We start from the raw sequence: 19766 nt of genomic DNA on the forward strand, positions 1-19766 counted from the left end.
TGTACATTTTCTGTATAAGCACAGACCTTACATGCCCACTTCACAGTCAATAATCAGAGTCGCAAACCACACTTAGAGTATGACCAGTGCTTCCAAGACAATACTAAATATCACAATTGTGATCTTTTCTTCGGAATGCTTTTTTCACCAAGTTATTACAAAAAATATGACAAAAGACTCAACTATTCTAAGACTAGGAAAAATAAATTAATTCAGTAAATAAATGCTATCCAAGGCCAATTCTACTGAGATGTCGATTTTCATGATGGGCAAAACACCATTTAAGGTTTATCTTCAATGTAATAAGACATTTCTGTAGATTTGCTTGCAGTGTGTGTGTGCTCGCCTTCCTTTTGCATAAATTCAAACCCACACTAGTTACAAGCCTCATTATTCCATTGCACCAGCTTGAAACAGTGAAACAAACACTGGCTATTTCATTCAGTTACGCTGGGAAATAAATTGAGGTATGTGTCGAAGTTCTCTCTATTTAAACATAGTACTGATATCACAGTATATGTTTCTGGTATCACTTTGAATGGGCAAGTCTATGTGGACTACCTAAATCACGAATCATAATTAAGATGATGACTCCAGGAGGGGGTGACATCAGGGCTAATGTTGGCATGAGGAATGCTGAAAGCAATAGACCCATGCACGACAAGCAGAGGAGTCTCTTGTTTTGAGGATGTGGAAAACCTACATATTTCACAGTTCTCCCATTCAGTGAAAAATCTGCCGTAAGAATATTTTATGGACTGCTCAACATTGGCAGCCACTCTTCTACGCAGACAGGCTATTCACATTTATCCATATCTTATGGATAGTCTGCTAAATTGGATTTTTATTTAACATTGTAAGTCGGTCACAAACTAACCAGTTTAGTCCTTGTGCTACCTAGATTTTACGGCCATTTAAAAAAATCACATTCAACCCTTAAATAGATAGATCTGTTTGAAAGAAGATGTTCCAGTCAATTGCAACAGCATTTGTTGGGTTTAATTATTTAAAAAATTGACTTATTTTTGTCTGTAGGATTATATTTGTGACTGATCGTTGCGCTATTCCTTGGTTAGTATCTGGAGTATGGGAAAAATATAGTGGTGAGCACAGACAGCGCCAAAAGATGTCTACAGTGGTGGTTCTGGCAAATGTATTAAATTGGAGGCTCCATTCAACTGAAAGCCGTTCAACTGATGCTTCCTTTTACCAGTGGGGAGTCCAGATGATCGACATGATGGTTAAGGGGGAGTGGAGGTAAAGCAGTCCCACTCAACCGAACAATGAACTAATGAAGAGATTGGGACTAGCTCATCAGCTTTCTGAAGTCGACTAAAGAAGATAGTGTTGATCCATACAGACAAGAAACCCACAATGCATTTGTTGCTGAAACAAATAAGCATATCTTTGTTGCACCTATTGTCCATAATATAAATCATATAACGCTTGGCTTGCCAGAAAAAGCATACACATGGTTGAAAAGCTGAATGTCAACTTAAAACAAACAAAACAATTGATAAAGATGACCTTAACAGGATCTTCTACTAGCACTGCACTAGCACTGCAACTAGGTCTCTTTGAGTCAAACGTAAAGGTAACGTGGCCAGATTAACTACCCGGGCACCCACAACACCAGTTATAGCGAACATGAGCTCCCTTTCTGCCAGTAACATTGTTTTGACAGCTGATCCTGAAATTCAGATACTTGCAATGATGGAGATCGTAAATAGAACTAGCAAATATCTGTCTATTGCTTTTGGTCAACGACACAGAGGTTATTTAGTTGCAAAGCCAGTGGTTACTAGATGGATAGCAAGCTACCTACGAATTAGCCAATAAACTGCTCGGGACTAAGAGTGAACGACCATCCAACATAAGTAGGGAACAGTGCTAGATTTCAGGAGAATATATCACAATCTAATGTTTGGAGTGAGTATCATGGAGTTCTATCAACACATTTACACAGTGCAATGCATGAGGTATTGGTAGTGCAGGCATTATTCAGAAACCTGTTAGTTGCGTGCCAACAACACAGCTTCTATCACTTTTTGGCTCAGGAACACTGGTGTAGCTTCAGTGCACAATATTTACTCTGCAAAAAGATCACGCTACAAAAAGAGACGTTACTTCCCTGTTAAATCTGTTTTTCAGCTTGTCTGGTTTTATTGATTCACATGCTGAATTGCATTTATATGTCCCACCTCACACATACTAAGATGCTAGAAAATATGCAGACCCAAAATGGATCGTAGTTGGGGGATTTTGTGAACTTCAGGGTAATGCTTGTGCTTTAGTTTCAAAACAGTTCGTCAATGCAAGATTTTTGATTTTCACCAAACGGAAGTTAGTATTTCTTAAGGTACCTCTGATGTGATGCTTCGTTCTCTGTCGAACGCACTAGTACCTTAACGTACGGTAATGCTATACAAAACCATTCAATGAACACATTAAAAATCTGTTTAGTGTTCGGAATTTACCAGATACAGTGTTGCTGCAAATATACTGTGTTTAGTTACTATAGTAAGAAAATGATTGATTTTTTGCACTGAAAGCTTTTGTCTTGAGTGCTGTATCATATTTGATTAATGACAAGCGCATTTCGTTATACTCTTTTAAATTCTGTTTTGTTTGCTGTACTTCCTGTTAGTTATTCCGTAGAACTTTCAACACTGATGCAAAACAGGAAACAAATAGTCGTGAGCCTGTGGTCATGTATACAAATAAAAGGAGGAAGTGTGTTCAAGAGATTAGTGCTCAGCATCCTAAAACAAACCTTTTCTGATACGCATTCAAAACTGTGTCAGGGACAAGCCGTGGTGGAACAATACCTTTTGCTAACATTTGAGATTATTGGTGTGGAATAATTGCACATCACAGTGGAATATACATAGCATTACTTTCTTTTTCCGAAATTACTTTAAATATAAGTCAACAGAAGTCCATTTTATTTGCAATTTTTTTTTTTACTATCTACTTAAAGAAGACTACATTTTGACAATGTTATGCATCTCTTAGAAGCGGTGGACATGTTTTGCTCTTTTGTTTTTCAGACACTGTGAGGTGTACTACCGCGGCCCACCTAGCACTAATGGTCCCCAAAAACGTCTCTTTCTATCCCAGTAACCACGAGCGCTATGTTGAAGGCAATATCGATGTCTGGTGGATCGTCCACGATGGCGGCATGTTGATGCTGCTTCCTTTTCTGCTCAAGCAGCACAAGGTAAGACCTGGACTTGGAATGCCGGAGTCTGCTGAAAGTCTTACCACTGTATCACGGTTTAGCAGGAACCCTTGGAGAGCTTGTGCATATTTCTACATCCGTACCAGTGTCATTTTTTGTTAATTTTCCTCAAAACAAATGTACCAGTTACACTAATGGTTCCCAAATTCTCAACCAATGGCCAATATACAATGGGAGAAAATTACAAAAAACAATTTGAAGGACAGAATGTAGATCAATGTCTTACATTCACCCCAGTACAAGGATCTGGGCCTAAATCCATCGTTTTTTGCACTCCACACCACCCTGGGTCAGATAATGGCTTTATGCAAATCAGCTCTGACCCTGTGCCCCATGGGAACTGTCCAGTCCGAACTACAACAGCCATATCTTTCCCAGACTGGAATCAAGCATCCGAGGACCGGACCGGTTTCGAGGTAACACCTCATCAGCCCGGCTAGCTTGACTCCAGTGGTGTGGAGGCTCTGGGACCCACGTCTGAGCTACCCCAGTACACTCAGGGAGAAAATTACAAAAAACAATTTGATGGACAGAATGTAGATCAATGTCTTACATTCACCCCAGATCTTTGGACTGGGTTGAATGTGTGACATTGATCCACATTCGGTCCATCACCTGTTTTGTTTGCAATTGCCGCCATAAGTTCGCTGGGGATGCTCAGACGTGGGTCCCAGGCACTCCACACCACTGGAGTCAAGCTAGCCGGGCTGATGAGAGGTGTTACCTCGAAACCGGTCCGGTCCTCGGATGCTTGATTCCGTTCTGGGAAGGACATGGCTTTTGTAGTTCGGACTGGACTGTTCCCATGGGGCACCGGGTCAGAGCTGATTTTCATATCGCCATTATCTAACCCAGGGTGGTGTGGAGTGCAAAAAAACGATGGATTTGGGCCCAGATCTTTGGACTGGGTTGAATGTGTGACATTGATCCACATTCGGTCCATCACCTGTTTTGTTTGCAATTGCCGCCATAAGTGCGCTGGGGATGCTCAGACGTGGGTCCCAGGCACTCCACACCACTGGAGTCAAGCTAGCCGGGCTGATGAGAGGTGTTACCTCGAAACCGGTCCGGTCCTCGGATGCTTGATTCCGTTCTGGGAAGGACATGGCTTTTGTAGTTCGGACTGGACTGTTCCCATGGGGCACAGGGTCAGAGCTGATTTGCATATCGCCATTATCTAACCCAGGGTGGTGTGGAGTGCAAAAAAACGATGGATTTGGGCCCAGATCTTTGGACTGGGTTGAATGTGTGACATTGATCCACATTCGGTCCATCACCTGTTTTGTTTGCAATATACAATGGGGCATAGTTTGCAACTGCCCACTAATGTAGCAATTGCCATAAAAATGCAGTTTGTAGGGCAAGCTTTGGGACCTCTATTGACCTGGCCAGCAGGAAAACCACTTCCTATTTACTCACTGGCTGGTTGGGGTCATTGCCACAACTTACTGCATGTTGTGCTTTTTCTACATTTTAAGCTTTCACATCGCTATACTATTAATCCATGGCCCTCAATGGTAAGGTACCTCTTGTCTGAGGTTTAGAAGGAACAACAAGCTACAGGCTTAGTTGAGGGTTTGGAGGGTTCGGAATCCTCTCCTACCCCTAAAGGCTGAGGCAATACTCCCTTTGAGTATATGACAGCAGAGCTATGGGTCTGACGAGAGGGAAATTGTGCAAGACTGGAGGAAGTCTTGTAAAACCTCCACTAATTATGAATACTGGTCCCCGATTAGAAAGAGTGCAATATCATGGCGTTTTCTGCATGCAAATTTTCCAATAGTGCGCGGCTCAGTAGTTCTGGGATCCAGAATGACCTCACTGTTAAATTTTTACACTGATGAATGGGGATCTACTCCCAAAAACAGTGGTCCTCCACTGATTTGCATATAATTTCTGCAGACAATAGGTTTTACCTGGTGAAATGCGTTTTCAGATATTCCTGCAATCCCGACTGGAGCTGTAACCCCCATTACCAGCCATTCGTGATTATATCCTGACCCATATGGTGGGAGCGGTTGTATTTCTAGATGAGAATTTTTAGTTTAGCTGGAGACTATTCCAGAACCTTGTGGTAAGGGTTAGAGTTAACATGCATTGGAAATGCAATAGGTCTCACATTTTGTTTTAAGTTAAAGCTATTGACATTGTAAATGGCCATGTTTTTTACCTGCCAAAGCAAGAATGAGGGAGCAGTAGCGGGCTGACTGCCGAAATGCTCTGTTAGAGAGTGATTGGCAAAAAGTAAACTAAGAAGCAGAGACTATTTGTAAAATAAATAAATCCGTATTAGTTGGGCGAGTATCGATTAATTATAATGTGACTGCGAGAGGATATGTTGATAGGCTCTGGTCTTTGCTGTTCCTGGGCGCTATTGCAATATGTTAACCTGGGACCATGTATGCAGGATAAAGGGACTGGTGGAGGCGGGGCACTAATAAAGAAGGGCACAACACTGCTGGCTCTGCAGCACCGTGACCTGTGCTTCTGGGAAACCTTGGACTAAAGGACGCCTGTACCAAACCACCAATTCCATATGCAGCATCCTTACCAGTGATGCTTATATCCATAAACATAGGGCACAATAGTGGATTACCTTGTTGACAAAGGCCATACATTTGCCAAACAGACATCCAGGTAAACACACAGACACATCACGTGAGCAGAAACAGACAAGCATGCAGATACATATAAAGCTATACGCACAAGCCTATCAATTCGCAAAAAAGGCTAAAATAAATCACAACTGGTCACACTGATCACCTGTTAGTCAGATAAGACATCATGCAAACCTTCTTTAAGAAGTAATCCCATGTCAAAATTAAACAGTATAAAGGCACTGGTATTAGGGGTGAAAAGGACAAACAAGCAAGTAAAGCGGAATAACACAAACAGTTTTATATTAAACCCAAACCAATCAATGGTGGGAATTAATAAAACTGCCAAGGTTATATTTTCCTGGAGATTAGAGAAGTTATGTGGCATTTAATTAAGAAGGATGGTTGCGCATGACAACTCCACATCTGTGCTGGATGTTAATTGGCCCAAGAGAGACCCATCCTTACTCCGCTGCAGGGCAACGTTCTCCAGAAAACCGGTCTCTTTAAAATATGAAAATTATGGATGTGCACAACTCTTTCATTACAGTGTGTTTGTCCTTTAAATCTATTGCAACATAGGTTTTGGTATTTCAAGATACTTTCTGGTGTCACCTGGTTTACGGAAGTTCTTGGTCTAGGCTTTGGGACTTGCATTCTTTCGATTTGTGCCCTAAAAAACTATCTTTATCCCTGTGGGGTGGAGGATGTATGAAGTCTCCACTGACTTAAATTACCTTCTCAGAGCTACGGGCCCAATCTGCATGGTATTCAGCTTGTCTCCTTTACTGTGGGGGCAAGGACGCCACAATGTTTCCCAATTTATTTCATGCCCCCTCCTCTATTTGCCTGTGGCAAATAGTTTTCTACAGAACATGACCATTTATTTTTGTAGGGTATCATTCAGGAGGAGATGCCAGTGAGAAGAGACCTTTGTTGAAGGATATATCTGCACTCCTTCTGTGGTGTCTCTAGACTGCCTCAGTTAGAGATCTCATTGGAATAATCCATAAGCACTCTCTCTCTCTCTGCACTCACCTGTCATTCAGCCATCCTACCCGATGCCTGTCACCCTTCCATCACAGGGAGCTCCTATGAGCCATAGCGCAACGAAGGGATGGGGCATTTCACACATAAAATAGTGCTCTGAGATCCAACTCTCATCAGCAACAAATTACAGCACTGAAGAGGTATCTCACTCTGGTAAACTAGACTTTAAAAAAGCCAGTGACCCCACACAGTGCTTTAAACAAGTCCTACTGCTGCTACTTCTTGATGAAAGGGTCCCAATACAGACTCCTGACAGGACACCTGTTCATAGCATACTCCTGCAGCTGGCTGCAATCTGTCCTGGCATTCTTATCCGGGAACCAGTTATAACTCCCATGGACATTCTTTTCTGATGTCATAGACTCACCAAGCCTATCAGGCAGGGTCACGTGACACAACAATACTGCACTACTAACGACTCATATACATCCTCACTAGGAGAGGTAACCTAAAGTACACAAACCGGCTACAGCTGAAACTAAACCTGCTGTAATAACCGGAGACAGACCTGCATATTATGCCACTTGTTTGGGCTCTGTGCACCTATGCGGTCGTATGACAGCCTGTCATCAATAGGCCCATTTGCCCTCAGTTTTCAAGGATGTCATTGCTTTGCCTCCCTCAATCTAGCCCCACTCTGTAACTGAAGGGGCCTCGTATCCATGGATTGTTCTGTTTATTATTAATCGACTGCTTTCATCCGAGCACAATGGCTGCCACGTCAAGCCTATTAAAATTCACTTGTCAACCCCTTTCAGTCCAACACAGCGCCAGATAATGCCCGGCTGCGTAGCCAGTTAAGAGACCCGACCATGTCTGAGGCTTTATTGAAAAATTCCAATCCTGCCCCTGTGTATTGGGATAAACACCTGAGGTCCACGCCAAGAAGATATGGGGTGAGAGATGAGCAAGAGGGTGAAACGCAGATGGGAGAGAGGAGCCTTGGGCACAGATAGAGAGATGCGGCTAAGAGACAGACAATGAGTGAAGGGGGAAATGAAGAAAGCTGGGTGGGAAAGGAAAGTTGTGGAAGACAGAAACAAGACTTGGGAGAATAAAGATACATGGGATAATATATCAAAATGTGTTGTGGGATAGTAAATCAAACAAGAGATCCATGTGTGAGCTGTGGGAGGAGCTGGGAGACTAGTTTTTAGTGGGACAGAAAGAAGGTTATGATGGCCAACCAAAAGCATCATTAGGCCAACACTCTAGCGGAGGAGCAAAACCACAAGAAGGTAGGAAATAGAAGCAAATAAGCCACTGAAAAGCAAGCTTTTCCAAACTACTCTCTCCTAAACCAGTCAGCAGCAATGGGACGAGTTGAACCCCACAAAGTACATACAACAGATCATCCTGAAGTACAAGCAAAAAAAGGAGATTTTTTTTGATAGGGATACCTTTGGCTGGTGCTGCATTTGTAGAAGGGGCTCCCTTTCCTATACCTTTGAGCTCCAAAATGAGGGGCTAGCAGCTGTTTCTTGTCACGCTATAAAGCGTTTTTCCAGCCCCCGAACCATGGGACACTGAGCTGCACCCGGGCGGGCTGTCATGTGACAGTCATCACCCAGAGGAGGCTGGGCTGCCCCTCTGACATTGGACATCTGAATGACCAGAAGGTACATGTGAGATACTTGGAATATTCGTTCATCAACGCTGAAACCTGCTCTGGGAATCCTGAACGTTGTCTGTGTCTCCTTATTTCCTGGAGGGTTAGGGTGGAACATTGATCCCTTGTCCTGAGACACAACACTTTCCTTCTGCTGGGGTGGGACTTCGTCCTCCAGCAGATACCTTGCCTGTGGAGGAGAGGCATGCTGTGAAGGCGCTTAAAAGTGCTTCATTTTTTCCAGCAGCACTCGTCAAAGTCTGCTAGAGACTGGGCGATCAACCATTTATCTGCAGCTTTAATAAGTAGGGGTGAGTTGACTTTGCATAATTATGCTATGTCCAGGGGTTATTTCTGCCTGGTATGCTGTGAGATTCTCCCCAGCCCTTCCTTGATTTTGCGATATGGGTAAGAGAAAATTGGACTTGCAAAATGTGGTCAATATCTGGTCATGTTGCTATTCTTTTTTTAATATAATGACATAGATTGTATGCTTTTTTTAAACATAGATATATTTTTGTGTTTGTGTACGATTTTATGATTTTTATTTAAAAATAGAATAAAGTTTGACTTAAAATGAAATGAGATAGGCAAACGTTGTGTTTAAATAAACACTTTTCTGTGTGTGATTAGGTGTGGAAAAAGTGCAAGATGAGAATTTTCACTGTAGCTCAAATGGATGACAACAGCATCCAGATGAAGAAGGACTTAGCTACGTTTCTCTATCATCTCCGAATAGAAGCAGAGGTGGAAGTAGTAGAAATGGTAAGAAACACAATCTCTCTATGTTGCTTTACTTCCAGTGAGAAGTAAGTTCTTAGTGATATCAATATGCTCCAGGTTATTTCCAAAATGTCTGATGTGAAAGATACGTGTTTTATACTACATCTTTCTTTTTATATATATATATTTTTCAATTCGATTCAAAATCTTTATTCGGATACAATGAATATCCATAAAAGCACAAGTCCAAAATCTCATTATAATTACAGTATATGGGTCAGCTAAAAAGGGGAAGAACAGTTAAAAAGCATAACCGAATTCATACTAATCACCTTCAACAATTATATCATACAATTCATCATAGTTAAAAATACAGTATAAAAAGAACTCCACAAGATATATCTACGATATTCATAAGTACATTTTGCAAAGAATATATTTCAAAAGGTGCACATGGAGTTGCGGGCACGTACTGCCGCATTCAGAAAGGGTCTGACTTAGAAGGTTATGTCCTCTTCTTCCAGAGTAACAATGTGCCCATATGCTACCTTGTAATTGATCAGAGGTATAGTCTTAAAAATGGCATCAAAACATGTTTAGTGTGTATTAAATAAAAACTACAAAAGAATAAAAGTGCAACTTTGTTTGTTTACATTGAGCATTACAGGGGCATGAGAGTTGATCGAGATTGGAATTGAACCCCAATGGTAAACAGAGCAAACATTTGACAGGATCAACCCATAGTCTAAAAAGCAGACCCCTCTCCCATCGGCCAATTGGTCTTAAGAGGTAACTACAGGGTAGATGGGAAGCGTTCTCAATCATCATATATCTAGCTACTGAGGCTTTCCGTACCTCTGTTTCATATCTAGTTTTGCTGTATACTGCATAGAGTGCCTTCTGTAGACTTTTTTTGCTTATGCCATCTGAGTCGGTTGGATTCAAAAATATTCGCTCAATGTTTACACTAATCAAACTCTTCCTGATGACAGCAAGCCAGTGTATTTCCCTTCCTTTATCACAGCCCAAACAATCTGTTATTATCTCTCTTGCTAGCTGCGCTGCGATATTCTTCCAAACCGCAAGCCAAAATAAGGTAGGACGGGGTTTAATATAGTCTTCAATGTAAGAGAGTTTCAATTCACTGTGACAAGCATACTGTGATGTAGAGATAGGGGCGCCCAATAATGTGCGACAAAATCGGTTTTCTTCCCCCTGTATGCTGTCGCACTGCCTGAACCCCCAAACTTCTGCACCGTAGGTAGACGTGGGTATGCATTGTAGTATGAAAATTTTGGTGATGGCAGAAACTACCTGTGTCTTTCCAGGCTGAGGAAAGCTAAGTATGTTGTTAATCGCTTTAGAAAACTTTTTTCCACAATGCGCTATGTGCTCAGCCCACAAACCATTCGCTGCAAAAACCAGCCCCAAGTAGGGAAAAGTGCAAGTGCTCTGTAAACAATCTGAATCCACAACAATGATATTATTTAAATACTTTTTTGAACCGCAAGCCATTAAAAATGATTTCTTAAAATTGGTACAGAAGTCCAAGCTTGCCATAAAATGGACAAAGCCTGCACCAATATGCGTAGGTCATTTGGGGTGCGTGCCATTAAAACCGCATTGTCTGTATACAGCAGGGCCAGGAGCGTATTACCGTTATTGATAGGGACATCAGAAGTGAGTGATACCAATGACTCGCTCAAATCGTTGATATAAAGAATAAAAAGCAGAGGGGCAGGACACAGCCCTGCCTGATCCCTCTACCAACTCTGATGCCCTTCAATACCTCTCCACCCTTGCCGATCCGCACCCTGGCGTACAAGTCCTTATGTAAATAAGCTAAAAAGTGGACTAAAACCTCGTCCAGGCCATATTTTAAAAGGATGGACCAGAGCCAAAACCTAAGAACAAAATCAAAGGCCGAGGTAAGGGCCATGACTGCAAGGTAAATAGGAGATCTTTTAGCTATTGTATATTTACCGATAATCAAGTTAAGGTTTTGGCACTGCTCAACAGTGCCAACTTTGCTCCTAAACCCCAACTGGCAAGAGTGGACGATGTGACCCTCCTCGGCCCATGTCCTGATCGTGTTAAACAGGATCCTCCCGAAAACTTTCAATGTATTGTCGATCAGGGAGACACGATGGCACGATGATACTGTTTGACCATGTTTTTGGGATTGATGAAGCTGGTAAATTGTTAAAAACATTCAATAAAAGAGGCGCTCAAAATTCAGGCTGGTGTTTGATAAGATCGATTGGCAAGCCGTCTGGACCCGAGGCCTTGTTGCCCAGATTCTGAAGGATTGCATCCTCTACTTTAGAAAGGGTTCTCTGGACCCTAGTAGCTACCAAATTCTCGTTCAAGACAATGTTTTGGGACGGGGCTGAGTACATTTTTGAGAAATGATTCTCCCATGACTCGCTGCTAACATTACAACTAAAGGGAGACAGCGGGTGTCCTAAGGACCTCATGTCTTTGACAGCCTGCCAAAAGCCATTCTCGTCCTTTAACGTAGCGGCACATTCTACTTTATTCCAGTGTTCTTTATCAATGTAATCTTTTCTTCGTTTAATGGCAGCCCTGTAATGTTGTCTACATAGTTTAATAGCCACCTGGTCTCTGGGGAGTTTTACAATTTATTTATAAAGTTTGTATAGCGCGAACTTGATCCCGAAGGATATCAGTGCGCTTTACAATTTAAAGCAATTAAATACCTTCCCACCCTATTCCCCTATAAACCTACATCCCACTATGGAACTAAAAATGCAAAATTAGAACAAAAAAAATGTAATAACTACTAACGTTTGCACACAGATAATAAAAACAAACAAATCTTATACCAAAAATACATGCATCACACACATACATAATAAATACAAACATAATTACATTAATACAAAATTTATATTTTTACATCTATTTTTTTGCAAACGATATTAAACACCAATATTTTTTACATCATTATTATTTATCCAAAGTCGATATTCTGCACCACAATATTTTGTCTGTCGATATTCTTGAGCCACGATATTTTTGCAACGATATTCAGCTAAGTCGATATTTGTGATTTGGTATTTAGGGGCTCATTATGATGGCGGTTAGATGTGGACAGAGTTCTCCCTAAAATATTTAGATCTGTTAGCTGCAGAACAATCACTATTGAACCATTTAGGACCTGTATGTGTTTCTTTAATGGGCATAGAGAGCATATGTTTGATACCTTCACATAATTGCGTGAAGGCACCAACTACGGCAGAATTATGTTCTTTATAAGTCAAACAAATGCCTACAAGATCCGCATGTTCTTTTACCATCTTGCCAAGTAAAACGGTGTTATCAACACCACAGCAAACCAATCTAAGATTATCAGTAGAGGGGGAAAGATCTCTTGCGCCACACTCTTTGTTAAATGTTGGCCTAGGAGCAAGTCTCAGTGTTAGGTTAATAGGATTATGGTCTCTATAAACAGTATCCATAACCTCAGCTTTAAGTAGACAGTCTTCTAAAAAGGTGATATAAAGACATAATCAATAAGAGGCACTGCCCCTGCCGCTGTCTGTAGGTATGATATGATTATCCCATTCAGGCGCTGCGCCAATCTCCATTACGTCCACAAAGTCGTGGGTGCACAAATAGTTTTAGTTCAATCCCCCTATTACATATATGTGTGTTGCTGGATTGGTGGATAGCAGTGTAGCTACCGCTAAATATCTTAGCATTAAAATCCCCCCCTAAACAGATCCCTACCAAGTTGGGAAAAATATTAGAGTCCTGTATAGTGCTTATATATTTAAATAGATTAGCGAAATTAATATTTGGTGGAGTCTGGAAATCATTATTATAAAAATTAATAAAACAAATAGAAACCCCTCTTTTATAAATAATTGCCTGGAATTGATCATTATTGGTATTCAAGGCCTTCAGACATCGACCTGCAGCGATTTTTACCCAAGTTGACAGGCCTCCTGACCGGCGACCCAGGTTTGGAATAGGATCGACAGAATTAAAGCACTCAAAACCCTCCAAAAATAAGTCCCTAGTTGCCCATGTCTCCTGAAACATTAGGATGTCCTGTTTTTGAACAAATTCCATCCAGTCTGGCAAATTTATTTTAGAAGACATTCGAACTTATTATTTTTAAGTCGAGATCAGGGTCAAGGGTGGACGCGATTGGAATACAGGGGCCTTAAACTGTGGGTTCAGAAAATAAGGGAGTTGCCTTAGATTACACTACTATGGATGGTAGTTAATCCTGGTTATCCAAATCAGACAGATGAAAGAACCTGTTATATGTGGAGATGGGAGCTCCAATATTTAGGGTCCCCAGAAGTGGCTTATAGAAATAGCCCAAAGGCAAAGCCCAGATCTGAGTTGGAATATTAGGGTGGGTCTCTTGTATCATTACTATTGATTTCACCAAGAATGAGTTACGAAAATTGAGGACTATACAGTCCCCCTCGATGTTTTTTGGAAACTGTCCCACCCATCCCACTCTTCGCGTCATAATGATGTTGTTAGTAAATGATGCCCTGAATCCCTTATGTTTTGACGGGCAGTCCACACTTTTATTACGTAATTGGTCCCACTTCTCAACCTGGTTTTCTTTGAGGGGTGGTACTCCTGCTGGGACCACTACATAGGGACAAGCTGCTGGTGGTAAGTCCAATGACTCCGGACTGTGCTTTGGTTTGGAATATGCTCTGAGTCTAACCCACCATCACCTACTCTGATGCCTTCAGAAATATCAATGGCTGGAGCACCAGTAAAGTTAGTAGGATTGCGGGTCAGATGCAGGATTTTGACTGACCGGCAATCAACACGGCTAACACCACCACAAGTGTCAACAGTGTTATTTTGTTCCCTGCAAAGCTCTAGCGCGAAACAATCTTTTACTTTGTTGCATGTTACACAGGTAGCATTAATTGGGGCACTTGTTGGTGTGCTGATTAAAATATGGGGGTTAGGATTAAGTACATTAGTCGTTGTCACCATCCTGGTATCAGCAGGCTCAATAGGATTATACTAGGTACTTAAATTAGCACCAAGCATATCCAAACAGTCCAATCTTTTCCTCAAGAAATCAAAATTACTATCCAGTAAGTCTCTGATGCGTCCATACACAGTATCTACGACTTGTGTGGTAAATGGGTCCCCTTGATTATGATCCTCTAAAAAAAGGGGAACCTGCATCAGTCTGGGTGCCAATGGATTTGCCAGGCTCTTTAGTTAGGGTTGGAATAGGTGCTTCTGAGGTCTTAGCGGAGGCCGAGGTGTGTATCAAAGAACTCAGTGTGGTGCGGGATGAGCTTACACAAGTTGGTTGTTTCCTCTTTGCAGTGACCGGTTTCACTGGCTTCCTCTTTAGTTTTGCCCTAGAAACTACCTCAGACCCCACAGATGTTGTAAGTGGAGGCCAGCTTTACGGAGTGAGCTAATGTATCTGCACCATCATTAGACTCACCCGATGGGACCTCAATAGTAATGGTAGTCGTTAATACAGCTATTAGGGGCTAAAGTTACGAATAGGTGAGGTGGTAACATTATCTCCCCCTGGCGTAAGACCCATCAACGGAGGGATCCCGATACCAAGTGACAGGTGCCTCTCAGTTAGTTCAATCTCGTTAGCCACAATGCTGACAGCCCTTTTCAGCATACTATCGATGCTGGCTGTAACTGGTCGTTGTAGTGGTAATCCCCCTTGCTTCCCCATATTGTCCAGTGCACGGCAATAAAAATGTATACGCACTCACCTTAGGGAGAATGATCAGTTAACAAAAACAGAAAGAAAGAGAGGTGGCCCAGTCCAGTCTCTTCCGGGTGCAGACGGGCCTGCCGTGGCCTGGGCTTTTACCGGGCGCGGCCTGCACTGTGGGAGGCCTGTCCCCCTTTTGTGCACCTCACAGCTCTTGCTCCTCGCATGTGCGGCATGTGCGCTGCTAAGGGTGCTGGGAGATGTAGTCTCTGATCCGCGAGACCAGCACCACTTCCCAGATGACTCCGGCGGTGATGGTGTGGCCAGGCAGCATCTGGCGGTGGCGGCGTGGGCAGGCAGACACTGGAGGTGGCGGTGTGGGCAGACAGGAACTGGTGGTGACGCCGTAGGCAGGCAGCAACTGGTGGTGGCGGTGTGGGCAGTCAGCAACTGGCGGTGAAATTCATATATTATTACTTGCAGTGGCAGTTGATATCATATAGCCGTACACATTAATGAACATGGTTCTAGTTTCTGTGTGTTTCATAGTATGGTTCCCAATTAAATTAAATTCAGGTTTTCCCTGTTTATCCTCTCTAAAGCTTAGTCTTATGGATATTGCTCTCCTAAATACTAAAATTCAGTTTTTACATATGTAGGTTGAATTGATGTTAAATTGGAGAATTATGTTTCTCATTGCGCATTAGAACTTGATAGTTAACATTTCATGTTTTGATTTTTCTCAGGAATCCTTCATCTGAAAAGTCCTTTTGGTTTTGCATTTTCCTATTAGTTGTTTATGAGAAAAGTGCTGGCATTCTATAGGACTGTTCTTGATCCACACTCCGAGATTTACCATCTACCTCTAAAGGTGCTCTGGGCAAGATTTAGAGTAAACACAAGGAGATGATGGACGAAGCGCCAAAACTTTTCAGACACTCACCCCCAGTCACAGATCTGGGTTAAATCCATCATCATTCATTAGCTTACTTCGTCACCCCAGTTCAGACCCAGCTGTGTGCAAATCAGTCTTGACCATGTGCCTCATGGGAACAGTCTTCCTTGGGCTGGAAACAAGCATCCTGGGACCGGTGTCGGGGTAACACCCCTCATCAGCAAGGCTGGCTTGACTCCAGTGGCAAAGTGAGCAAGGGACCCACGTCTGCCAACTTAGGGTGAACAAGGCTGATTTGGATATGGCTGGTTCCAAACTGGAATGGCGTGGCGAACAAAATAGTGATCAATGTTTGACAATGTTCAACATTCCTTCCATCATCTTTTTGTTGCAAGCTTTATTTATTTTTAACAGTTCTTTTTATTGAAAAAAACAGGAGTTGACCATCAGCAGGAATGCATACATTAGCAGGGATAATAAAATGATAACACAAGGCGGGCAAGTAATACATCAGCACATAATCAAACGGCATAGTAATCACAGTTCTCCAGTTCTCGGTCCCAAAATTCCAGGTTCATTTCTTGACTGCGGGGTATCACAGATCCCACCCCTATAGTTATTCCAAATCTCCCCGACCTGAGTTCAATTGGCGGGCACCCCCATGCTTTGCTACCATAAGGTCCAGAGTCACCCATATCTGCTCCTTAGCACTCAGGTCAGTTGGACCCCAGACATTTAACATACAGAGCTTGATACTGCAATCAATCTTTTGTCCCACCACTTCCTCAATGCAGCCTGCAACTGCCGACCAGTACTGCTGGATAGTCATGCACTCCCAGAGCATGTGAATAAAAGTACACTCCTGTCCACAATTTCTAGGGCACCCTCCCTCGATGCTATATTCCATGCGCACCAGCAACTGCCCAGCTAGGTAGGCTCTATGCAGTATCTTCAATTGCACTAACCGAAGCCTGGAGCAAATGGCCACGTCTCTCGGGGGGGCCACCGCCGCGGTCCATTCTTCGCCATCAAGCCCTGCTATGCCATAGTCCCAATACGTCCGGAGTTGGAGTCGGAGCAGCGGGTCTGCAGTGTTATTAATTAGCTTTTCCTAAATAAGTGATCTGGCTTTCTCTGGCCGAGCCTCATCCAGAATCCTATCCTCAAGCGGGGTGGATTCGGGTAGCGATTTCCCCCCTGGGCAACACTGCTAACAAAGCGTGCCTGATTTGTAAGTATCAAAAATACTCTCTGTCCGGCAACTCATACTCCGCTTGTAGTTGGGCAAAGGGAACCACGTCGCCCGCCTCTCACAAACCCCCCCCCTTTCGAAATTCCAGTCAGATCCCATTGGTCAAAACCCTTTGTGTGAATCGCCATGCCCAGTGGATAGGTGTACCAGAGTGGTGTGGCCTGTGTAATCTTGGCCGCCTAACCCAGGCATCTTGTCGCCGTCCTCCAAACATGTACCGGGTGTGCCCTGTCAGTTTTGGTTTCACTGAGCATGAACAGAGTGCCCCGTCAAAAGTACCACCCGGTAGGAGCCAGCTCTCATTTGTTGCAAGATTTAGGGTAACCTTGACATTGTCCTAATGCAATGCACTTGATTGCCACCACTTGTACACAGTGTTGTAAATGTAAAGCATTCACCCCATGTCCCTGATATACATTAATACAGTCCTGCTCACAAGTTGAAGTAATCTCATATTGACAAAATAACAGCACTACTGAGCAGGGCCCTCACTGCCCAATAATAATGTGGCAGCCCATCTGAAAGGTTTTGGAGTAATTGGGAGATGTACACTTGCAGCCAATAACTGAATTAGTCAAAATTAAACTGCAATTTGCAGTAAGCAAAGTAGCAAGGCTCTTGGATGGACTGTTGGTCAAGATTTACAGGAAGTAAGTACATTGATAAACATACACCATAGTTCTTTGCACTGTACAAAGAGGAAAGAACAAAGGATCTCCCTCCTCTTATTCTCAGGGAAGCTCTGTTATAGCCTTAGAGCCCAATGTGCCGGGCTCTCTGGCCATTTAAGGCCCACTTCAGCATTTAACAAGCGAGGGGCCTTTAATGTCTTTAGAGCCCGCTACAGAGGCCTTTGTTCATCGCAACAGCTGTGAAATGGAAAAAGAACATTGGAATTTTGCTCTCCGGGCTTCTACCAGTCAGTAGGAGCCCGTTGTTTTTAATGGAGCGCACAACAGTCACATTTTATAATAATAAAATAAATTAAGGCAGACAACATCCTACACAACGTGATCCAATTGACCACTGACCCATATTAATACTGAGATTTTTTTTGTTGCTAGAATTACAGTGAATAGACTTATTCTAATACTGCTAAGAACGGTCCTACCAGATCACGGCTGCTTCATACCAAGCCTATCCATGTTCAACGCGTTCCCGTTGCGATTATGCACAACATTGGTTTAATATCTTTTAATTGAAATCCATCAAAATGTAGGAATGTTTTCAAGGAGAATTACGTGGTACGTGGTAGCATACACCAAATAGCAAAACAGGTGAAAAGGCTGGAATTGCCTATTGTTGGCAGGCCTCATGGTCTTGATGAAATGTGTGTTTTTTTCAAAGCAACATGCACACTTTTCTTGAACCCAAGCTTAGAGGTAAGAAGGTAGTAGATTAGTAAAAATTGTTATTTTTTTAAATTGTGTTTTTCGCTTGTGGATTAGTGTGGTAAGTGTGTTATGTTAGTGCTCATTGTGATCTTGTGCAACTAGTATAATTGTTTTGAAAGGAATGTATCAATTAAAGTTGATTAATAAAGGAAAGAAGTCAGTTGTTATTGGGAGTGGTGGACATGTGTGACTGTTAGGTGAATGAATTGGATAAAGGGGGGAAAGAGTTTGGAAAGGGTGTTTAGGAGTCCCTACTTGTCAGAGGTTTGAGATAAGTCCGAGAGTGGATGCATGGGCAGAGTGAACAGGAAATAATTTTTTTATTACCAGTAATTCCAAATAAATAAACAGAGACAAACAATGCATGTCTAAATATACAGCAATATGTATAAATATTTCACCACAAAAACGCATTAGAATTATTTTGTGCCTCATTACAGTGCCTGGCGAACTCACGTCAGCCTGACACTATTGCGGTCTTGGGACCGACTGACCTCCGGTCGGCAGTCCCGACACCGCTATTGCAATGCGACCGCACATTTTTATTATTATATTTTTATTTTAAGGTTTTATAGAGCGCGAAGCAGACCTGTGAGGTAATCTGTGCACTTAACATGATTGAAGGGTAGTATACAAAGGGCATAGGAGGGGAGGCTATCAATTGGATACAAAGTGTTATGTACATTGTGCAGGAAAAACAAGCAGTCTCAAGTTCCAGATACATTTAGGATAAAAGCAGGTAGAGTCATTATACAAGAGAATAAGTAGTCTCAGCTCCCAGGTGGGAAGCCCAGAAGAGCCGGTAGGTATCATCCGGGAAAAGTCAAGGATAATGCTGTAATGGAGGATGGTTCAAGGTTGTAGAGGAGATTGTAATGCAATCGTTAGGCGAGGAATTTGCCCATAAGGAACATTTTGGTCTCCTTTTTTTAAGCGTGCCAAAGATGACAGTCTTCTGATGACGGGCGGCAGAGAGTTCCATATTCTTGGAGCGGCCCCAGAGAAGCCCTGATTGTAGTTTTTTTCTGTAAACTAGCTGGTTGGAGCAAAAGGTCTCTGGCAGAGCGGGAGTTTCTGGCCCCTCCAGATATCATGAGTTTCTGGGCAAGGAATGCAGTGGAGTTAGAGTATAGAGCCTTGTGAGTAATGCAGGCCATCTTAAGTTGGATTCTGGCCTCGAGTGGAAGTCAATTCAGAGCTTTCAAGTGGGGAGAGATGTGGTTGAATTTCCTTGAACCGGTTAGGAGTCTGGCGGCAGTGTTGAGGCAGGCTTTCAGTGGGGCCAGAGAGTTCTTCGGTAGACCTGC

At 42.6% G+C, this 19766-nt stretch overlaps 1 protein-coding gene across 1 annotated transcript in view; it reads left to right on the forward strand.

Moving 5' to 3' along the window:
• SLC12A4 (solute carrier family 12 member 4) overlaps window positions 1–19766 on the forward strand; it is a 533265-nt gene that overhangs the window by 452230 nt on the left and 61269 nt on the right. Inside the window, exons 19-20 of the mRNA XM_086945194.1 lie at window positions 3051–3220; window positions 9131–9262. Of these exons, the coding sequence (XP_086801320.1) occupies window positions 3051–3220; window positions 9131–9262 (302 nt within the window). The remainder of the gene's footprint in view (window positions 1–3050; window positions 3221–9130; window positions 9263–19766) is intronic.

This window comes from Lissotriton vulgaris, chromosome 12 (genome assembly GCF_964263255.1).
Source record: "Lissotriton vulgaris chromosome 12, aLisVul1.2, whole genome shotgun sequence".
Classification (NCBI taxonomy): domain Eukaryota; kingdom Metazoa; phylum Chordata; class Amphibia; order Caudata; family Salamandridae; genus Lissotriton; species Lissotriton vulgaris.